Raw genomic sequence first — 9,201 nt, forward strand, 5'->3', positions numbered from 1 at the left:
ATATTTATTATTTATATTAAATGTTAGAAATTTATTTTAATTAAATTTTAATTACATATTTTGATTATTAACATTTATTCATTATTTACATTTTTTATTTATTATTTAAATAATCATTTATTTATTACTTAAATGTTTATTATTTATTATTATATATTTAAATTATTTATAGAATACAACGAAAAAAATATTGAGGACAAAGGGGACCGTCTTAAAAAAATGGCCAGAAAGACGGCCCAGGCTATTTGCAATTCTAGAAGGCCCAGCGTTTGGCCGTCCAGGACCTTTCTTCCCTGGTCCAGGTGTCAAAGATCGTCATTTCTCCGGCCCAAAAACACCTAAAAAAATGTCATCATCAGTGATTTTACATAATCTACAAAGATTTCTATCCTATTTTCAACAAAATAAACCTTCAACATCCAAGTTCAACATGTAATCTAATAGTGGTCGGTCGGTCAATCTCCTTCGAAGAAAAAGTCGTCGGTTTCCTTACTATTTTTTCCTTTTCTTTCTCCGGACTTCGATTTAAAAGTGATTCGTTAGGAACAATATTGAATTTTCATTGTTTTTAAGATTTTTGGGGATTTTTCAATTTTTTTTTTTAAACAGCAGTCGGCTGCCATTTTGAAAAAATGTCTCTTTGTGCTATCTGCCACCATTTCCTCTGTACAAGCGGCAGCCATAGACAGATGAACGAAAGGACGGCCTGCAATTGGAGAAGGAGAACTTTATGGTGCAATTGGAGGCAAAAACCGTCCAGATTTTTGTGCAAAACTCCACCAGAGAAGTCGATTGCAGAGAAGGCGATTTAATCTACTGTTATCTGACCTCTTTGATTGGTGTAAGCCTATAATTTACGGTTGACGAACAGGACGCGTTAGAACCTTTTCGTTCGATGAATTGCACTGAACAATTTCCTCGATATTTTCAAATACTAGATCTGGATTCAGTATGAAACTTTTGATTTTAGTCCATTGCCAATTCTAGAATTGCTCTTCATAACTACGTTCCACAGGTGCTAAATACCACAACAATCTGGGAGGAGTAGTGGATCCACTTTTTTGACAAGCTTCAACTAAGGTATTCCGTCTCGTACTGTTGTGTAGATAGTATATGTGTTTCTTGTTAATTTATTTGCTTCTAAATTATTATTTGGTTGTTTATTAATTGAGTTATTGCTGGGTTAATTAACACTCATGCTTATGTGTATTTGCTGATTTGTATTTCTGGAAGTCTGCGTTTCATTCTTCATGCTAATGTGTAGTTGATGATTTTAGTCAAGATTTGATGCTTATGGATACATCTGCCAGACTGCTATCATCTTATCATTGTTTTTGTTCTTATAGCATTTACATACTTTTTCCAAACAATTCTAGTATCATGTGTTGCTCTGTTCTGGAAGTCTGTGTTTAATTGAGTTACTGATTCTATTTCTGGAAGTCTGTGTTTAATTCTTCTAAAGAGAGACGAGAAACTCAAATGAGTAGTTATTGTCTTTATATAACTTCCTTTGTATTGCTTGGAGGGGATTGTTGTTTTATATTTAGATATGGATACATTTGCCTAGACTGCTATTATTTTCTTGCTTGTTTATTTACTATTTTTCTAAAAATTACTAACTACATATCCTCTTTGGTATGATCTATGTGAATAAAGTGATATACATGATGGATAGAAGTTCGACACGATTTTGTAAGAGATTAAGTGAAGAATATTAAGATGGTGTTAATTTATTTATGGAGGTAGCAAAACAATGTCTGGACGAGAATAGTGAGGTTCACTGTCCATGTCGAAATTGTCAAAAGGTTGTAATTGTGTTTTCTTGCAAAAGGGCTATCTCAAAGGCTTGGGATATAGAATTCCGTCTCAAAATTTTAACCATGGACTTGATCTCCTCTTTCAACCCACAGGTAAATATAGAGATAACATAGAGATATAGTATGACTCTGGAATATGGGGTAATGAAAGCATAACCTGGGATTTTAGATTTTCAAATAATTCCTGATTTTCAGCCACACTTCATTTCTGCCTAATTTTACTGAAGACTTCAATAACTTCCTCTGCTGTAGATTCAGCAAACCTTCTGCAAATCTCCTCTGAAAAGAAACTCCAATCTGCCATAGGGTTGCTATTGATGAACCCATGAAACCACACATCTGCTCTTCCCTTCAGATACATTTCTGCAATACTAATTCTAACTTCATCAGGGACTTGGTGGATTTGAAAGTATTTTTGTGCCTTTTCCAGCCACACCCTAGGGCCTTCTCCATTGAAATATGGGAAATCAATTTTGGGTAACTTAACCCCCATCCTCATGTCACTCTTGTCACCACTGGTCCCAGGTGTTATTCCCATTTTTGGTTCGAGTATTCCTTCACTGATTGTGGATTGCATACAGTATCCTACCTTCTGTTTGTCTTTGGATTCTCCCTTTTGTCCATTCCAGTTTGCCATCATGGCTACTATGGATTCATACTTAATGTTCATCTCTGTCATCAACAACTCCATCCAATCCTGTTTGCTGCATAGATTATGCAAAGTCTGATATGAACTTTCATCTTTCATACCCACATTTTTAAAGGTCTCCCCCATATCTTCCACATCCCTATCCAAGCTGTAGCTATATTGATTGAACCAAACCTGAATTACAATAAAGAAGAAAGAGTGAGATTGCAGAGAATTGGGGAGGAGAAAGAGATATAAAATTCTGACAATCCAACTGAATCCGTTCCTAACCTTTGGTTTGCTAAATACGGTAAAAGGGAAAAAAAAAAAAAGGTGTTTTGCTAGAAAGAAAAACGTGATACACTTATTACAATTAATTCTAAGTTGAAATGGTGTCTTTCTCAATTTCGAATTTCGGTTGGAGCCGTTTGTTTATAATTCCTTTTCTTCCCCAACTGGCTGGTGCAGGATTGTTGACCTCCTTTTCCACTCTGGGCTGCTCTTCTTCATTACATACATGTAGAAACTTTGAAATGGGGGAGCCGCCCGCCTTGACCGTCACTTGATTTAATGACTCCTTTTACTTGATCACAGACTAAGAATTGTTGCACCTCTCCGTCCTGTACTCTACTGAGCGAGCGACTGTATCCTATGCTCCTAATGTCTCTCGTGTGTATAGTGTAAATGGATATGGGAATGCGTAATTCGACTTAGATTTTAGTGATTACCATCAGAGGAAATCCCTATTTCATACTTGACTAAAGAAGATTGCTTATAAATTATTTAAGGTGAGTAAATCTTGTTTTCTTGTGGTGGGCTTGCTTAGTTATTTGACCTTTAACTTCTCATTGTTTTGATAAAACGGTTGAGTGTTTTCAAACTGAAATCTGTTAGGGTTATAAAGAATAATTCGTGAAGGTTCATAGGATGTATGGGTTCATAATTTACAGTACTTATTTAATTATTTTTCCTTTTTTAATTGTTGCCATGGATCTCTCTTAAACCCAACTACGTAAATATTATCGGAAAGTGAGTTTTCTTTTCGATACTTTGGTAAAGTACTTCATAACTTTGCATAAGTTATTCAGGAGCTTCAATTTTTTCATTTGATTTTTAATTTATTCAAATTAATGCATTTGATCTCTTGATACAACAGCAGGTTTACTCAGAAAGCAAGATTCTCCCCACTGTTTCTAAGTTCTGCACAATGGAGGAGTCATCATTTTTCAACAGAATGCTACTTAATCTTCGTGCAACCTGCAAGTATGTTAAAACACTTTGACATGTATGTGCCTAGACAGTCACCCTCCCAATCAATGTATACATGTATTTGTACTGATTTTGTAGGATGTGCTCGTTCTGCATAATTTTTTTTGTAGTACCTATTGCAAGCTTGATAACTGTATACAATTGTGAACTACAACTTCAGTTCTTTTTCCCTTGTTGCGTCATAAACATTATTCGAATTGATTTTGCTTGGTGCAATGTTGTAATGATCATTTTGATATGTGAAATTTTGTACTGTATCTTGAAGGCATTTGCATGGAAATTTGTATAAATTTATATGTTCAGGTCAATCCTGTAGCTTCTGGGGGCATATGATTCTTCTTTAGTTCTCCAGTGTTTGATGTGATGCATTTCATAATGAGATGGAAACTGATTCATTAGCTTTGAAATTACAGTATATTTGGGCTTTTTCAGTTTACTTGGTCCTCCTTTTAACCTCTTTCGCTTGCTTTTCTTTAAATTTTTAAAGGTATTATACTGGCTACCCTAAGGATCTTGGACCATCGCGAGTTATTCCTTTCTCGTCAGAGCGCGAGTTTATGCAGCTTCTACATGAAGGTCACCCTGTGGTTGTTGCATTTACCATCAAGTAATTTGGAATATTTAATTCTTCCTTTCTTTCGAATTTTCATTAGTTGTCATAATGATTCCTCAAATATCAATATTTTTTACTGCTGCAGGCACACAAAACATCTTGACAAAGTAATGGAAGAAGCTGCAGCCGAGTTTTATCCACATGTAAAGTTTATGCGTGTAAGTTACCTCGTCTGGATGCTACATTCTGGAAAACTAAATTTTAGATAGTCACATTTTTCCTTATATAGGTTTTTATGCATAAAAATGTGATTTTTTAATCATTGATTCTGTGCTTCACACTGTAATTTTCATCGTTCTATGTTTCCTATGTATCCCTCTTGTCTTTGTCTGCATTCTTTCACATGTACAAGAGAGTGTCTAGGTATTTCTGTACATTCTTTGAGTTTCTTGTCTGAAAAGTACATCAAAGAGTATATGCATCTTTAACAGCTCTAATGATATAAACCACAGAATACCTCTTATTGTATAAATGAAGCGTCTTCTCTTATTTTATTGATGTAGCGTCTTTAATTCACATTAACATTCTTTGTTGTCCTCACCTATTTTGGTTCTTGTGCTGGTTGTTTAGGTTGAGTGCCCAAAATATCCTGGATTTTGCATAACACGGCAGAAGAAGGAATACCCATTTGTAGAAATATTTCACAGCCCAGAACAGGTAAGTTTGGTTTGTCGTAGCCTATAATATGTTAATGCCTCTGCACTGTAATTCTGATCAGACAACATTTTCATGCAGTCCAAATTCTACATGCGAGGTCACTCTAAATTTAATTTTCCTTTTTGTAAGAAGCAAATTGTTCTAATATTTATCAGAACCATTTGAGAACAATAATTTGGCTGCATAGTTTGTGACTGATTTATTTAATCATAACTGAGTCTCTCCTTGTGGATAGTGAATTATGGAGGACTTTCCCCAACATAATCCAAACAAAGCTTAATTATAATGAAAAATAACAAATTCTGAGTGGAAGCATAAAGAATAGGAGTCAATTTCTATGATCACTGAATATGCATTCTTTATGTAAAATCTTATAAATGAAGACAAAAAAATTTGTCTGAAGCCATTTAATTGTAAAGATGGTGATATGGTGCACTTGAGGAAGAACCATTCATAGATCTTGTTGTAGTATGAATATTGTTGGTTGCATGCAGTGGTGTAGGGAGTTAGTAACTTGTAGTTATTTTCCATTGGTGTTAGAGTGATATACTAGTTTTCCTTTACGTTCTCCTTCGAGGACAAATATAGCACAGAATTGTGGTATCCTGTGTATTCCAAAACTGGCATTCATGTGAAGATTTTTGTTCTTTGGTTTTTTTCATTCTTAATCTTTCATTAAAAAAAAAAAAGGCATGGTTGTACAGACAAAACCAATGTGATTGGGTTGTCATATGATGTCAACTATAAGGGAAACTGAACTCCTTATTATATGCCTTAGGATAAGATTGTTGTATCTGAAATGAGTTTTAATGGTTGTACATACAGTTTTGCCATAACTTGCTGGTAATTTTCCTTGCAGCCTTATTCTTGGTACTAATGTTTTGTGAGTCTTGTGGCGGTGAATGTATAATTGTTAGTTTTATTATTTCCTTTTACTCTCTCCTCCTCATACTTGAACTTTGATGACACTTAATATTTATCATTGTTTGCATCTCTGATTTTTATCACACCTTTACTGGCAGAAAAAAGTGAGCTAGATGTCTTTTAGCTTTATGGATGCTGTTTTCCTGTCGTTTTTACATTGTATCCCCTCATACATTTAGATTTTTGGGACTCCTACTTAATGGTTCATAGTTATTGTTGTGCAGGCAGCTAATCAAGGAAAAGTCGTCGATCCAAATATCACAAAATATTCTGTGAAAGTTTTACCTGTAAGTTCTGGATATTTTTTTCATTTATTGGTATTGGCTTATTGTTTATGGCCTACTTTGTATGATTTTGTGAGATATCTGCCTTTTGAACACATTTCAGAAATTGGGGTTGTCAATAGAATTAGTTACTTCTAATGTGTTTGGCATGATTCTAGATTTCTATTGTTTTGTTTTCTGCTCACTATTGTGTGTTGTAACCTTTTCTTCGCAGTTGATTGAAAATTTGAAATTTATAAAGGTAAAAGACAATTCTTGAACTCCCCCCATGGAAAGTAAAACGATCCACTGGTGGATTGAACTACATAATATATGATTTCTTTATGGACAATTTATTTTTCATCCTTAATTCATCTGTATTAAGTCAGTATTTATGTATTTGATCTTTGGTTGTGGTTAATCAAGGATTCTGTATTTTATGGATTTTTGATTTCCATTCCTGAAAGTAGTAAATTTGTCTTTGAAGTAAGTTAGAAAATTATTCACAGAAGAGATGAACCGTCAGTTCTATATTTCCTTTTATATTATCTAATAATGAGACTATGATTATCTAACAGAATATGGTTTTGGGGGTGGAATTTGTGACGTCAATCTAAAGGGATTCAGAACCCCTCTTCCAGTCTTAATGAAATAGATGGCCCAATTAAACAGGAAGAGAGAACAGGAAAATTAAAGTGATGTAAAATTGCATAATTCTGATACAAAGAACTCTATCCTAGGTATTTTAAATAAATGGTTCATTGACTAGGGTAGGATACTTTGATCTTTTAATCTTGGGGTTGGATAATGAAATTCCGAAGCTTTCCCCTGTTGTTTCGAGTATAAAATATTTTTGAGAAATATTAATTCTTACAAAAATATTATTCTGATAAATGTTTCTATGTTGGTGATATTTGTTGCATTAAGTTCATTCCTTGCAAGTCTCTTGTATCATATGTCATGCATGTTTAGTAAGATTTACAAGTGCACCTAGTGTTTGAGACATCTTTGCTACTCGATGTTGAAGTTGGTTTCGAATCTCCGGTTCAACTATGATCTCAGTTCTTATGGATTTTTCCGTCTCTGTCCGGTTAAGTTTAGAGCCGAACTAAACAAATATTATTTGAGACATTGAATTCTTACTTACCGTTCATTATACATGATAGATATGTTTGGGGTTGAAAATGAAAGCACTCAATTTCATCCAACATTTGACATTACAACTACCATTGACGGCTAGGTGTCATCAAAATCTTAATTTCCAAAATAATAATAATAATAATAGTAGTAATAATAATAATAATAGGTATTAGTCAATTGTTTATTATTTTTGTAAAATTAATTATGAAATGGGTTACTGGTTGCGTTTCATTGAATATTTTTGTTGCACAATCCTATCAAAGGACACTGGATTTATGTTTTGAATTTTGTAACAGAGATTGATACGTATTTTTTCCTTGCACTCGTCCAAATTTTTTTTATTTTTATTTTTATTTTTATTTTATAACCTTAAGTCATAACAATCTTAAGTCAAGTTTTCGATATTCACAATGTTCTATGTTATCAATTAATTTAACCGTCACTTGTGATACAGTTTTGAGCTTGTTATACGCGATCTTTTGCAACTATTAACAAACATTTCTAATAAGTTCAGATTATGTGCGAATTTAGCTCACTATCAATTAACATTTATAATACGAAGTCATAAACTGGATCTTGAATACAAACTATGTGCACACGGGACGTATGAGTGCAAAATTATTGAAGAACTGATAATATTTTTATTTGTTTTCACATGTTATTGTACATCAGCAAAAATCGTTATTGAAGTACATGTGGCATGGTCAATAAGACGTGAAAAATGTAACAAAGTTGGTTAAACATGCTAATCAATAACTATAACGTGTCATTTAAGAAAAAGACTTAATTATCTTCATGACCTCATCAAAAATTTATAACACGCATAGTTGGAAGCAAAGGAGAATATAAAAATGAATTTGTTTAGATTCCTTCAATGGCGACGAAAAGCTCCTTTTGGTGCTGGTATCGGAAGGTATCACGAGCAAGAGGAGCACCACGGCTTGGGACATGGATGATTTCACTCACTACCCCCCTTTAGGAAGCCATTGCGTTCGCCAAAGTCCTATTAGGGTTGGGAAGTAGAAAGATGACCCATTTGTGTGTGCGTGTGTTGAGAAGAGGGGAAGGGATGGTTGGGTAGTGGAAAGACGTTATTGGAAAATGAATATTAGGGTTTTAGAGAAATTTGTTACCTGTTAGGATTGGATTGGATATGGGCCTTGTCAAGAAAAGAAGATGAAAAAAAAAAAATGGGGGTAAAATACATAACTACTTGACTACAAGAATAGCATTTCATAACTAACAATCTTTAAAAATACTTTCAAAATTCAGGTGATATCATATATAAATATAATATAAAAATAATATAATTTAAAATAGAATAAATTAGACTCAAGTCAAATTCTCAAGATTAGGACTTATTCTATATATAAAAGATTTTTACTACTCTCCATTTATAGTCAAACATCATATTTCTCTCTCTAAAGTCCTGATTCCCAAATTCTCTCCTAAATCACCATAATTCTCCACTAAATCACCGTGTGGCAACAAAATTGACCAAATCGAATTCTGAATTTCATTCATTGGACAATGATTAATATTCTAGCTTTTGATTCATTTTTATTCTAAATTACTAGGTAGAACCAAATGAAGTCCTATTTGCCAGGAAGTTCTGGCGAGCCCCATGAGTGAACAGGCACGTTGTCCTAGTTTGGTTCTTATGATTTATGCAAATGCCAAGATGGAAGTATTAAGAGTTGTTGCAGGGGAATTGTATTGACAGAATTTTGAACTTTGTTTTGTATAATGTCTTATTGATATGAAATTTCGATTTTATTCTACGATGGACTAATAATTTATGAGTTGTGAATATGTTTATTGGATGTGACTAATTGAATTTGTTATACGTAATGTATGTGACTAGGTTTAGGTTACCAGTACATATTGTGA

General features: G+C 33.5%; 1 protein-coding gene across 9 annotated transcripts; it reads left to right on the top strand.

Annotated features, from left to right (window-relative positions):
• The first annotated feature begins 571 nt into the window (after positions 1-571).
• On the top strand, positions 572-9,121 carry LOC111382468. 9 transcript variants are annotated; one of them, XM_023006454.1, is made up of 7 exons: positions 583-841; positions 988-1,080; positions 3,602-3,708; positions 4,202-4,321; positions 4,413-4,485; positions 4,898-4,984; positions 6,133-6,353. In XM_023006454.1, the coding sequence occupies exons 3-7, from the start codon at positions 3,653-3,655 to the stop codon at positions 6,328-6,330; spliced, it is 534 nt and encodes a 177-aa protein (XP_022862222.1). In that variant the 5' UTR covers positions 583-841; positions 988-1,080; positions 3,602-3,652; the 3' UTR covers positions 6,331-6,353. The 9 variants fall into 9 exon arrangements, with proteins under 9 accessions (XP_022862226.1, XP_022862222.1, XP_022862221.1 ...); XM_023006453.1 differs by having other exon boundaries at positions 1,016-1,080; XM_023006456.1 differs by having other exon boundaries at positions 1,016-1,080; positions 3,605-3,708.
• Positions 9,122-9,201: the final 80 nt, after the last annotated feature.

This window comes from Olea europaea, unplaced genomic scaffold, assembly GCF_002742605.1.
Source record: "Olea europaea var. sylvestris unplaced genomic scaffold, O_europaea_v1 scaffold2505, whole genome shotgun sequence".
Lineage (NCBI taxonomy): Eukaryota > Viridiplantae > Streptophyta > Magnoliopsida > Lamiales > Oleaceae > Olea > Olea europaea.

What these genes read in the sequence shown, in the direction of transcription:
- LOC111382468 (XM_023006452.1), top strand. Translation starts at nt 3,653, where the DNA reads ATGGAGGAGTCATCATTTTTCAACAGAATGCTACTTAATCTTCGTGCA. An exon ending in AATCTTCGTGCAACCTGCAA is followed by an intron (nt 3,709 to 4,201) that starts GTATGTTAAAAC and finishes AAATTTTTAAAG; the next exon opens with GTATTATACTGGCTACCCTA. An exon ending in GTTGTTGCATTTACCATCAA is followed by an intron (nt 4,322 to 4,412) that starts GTAATTTGGAAT and finishes TTACTGCTGCAG; the next exon opens with GCACACAAAACATCTTGACA.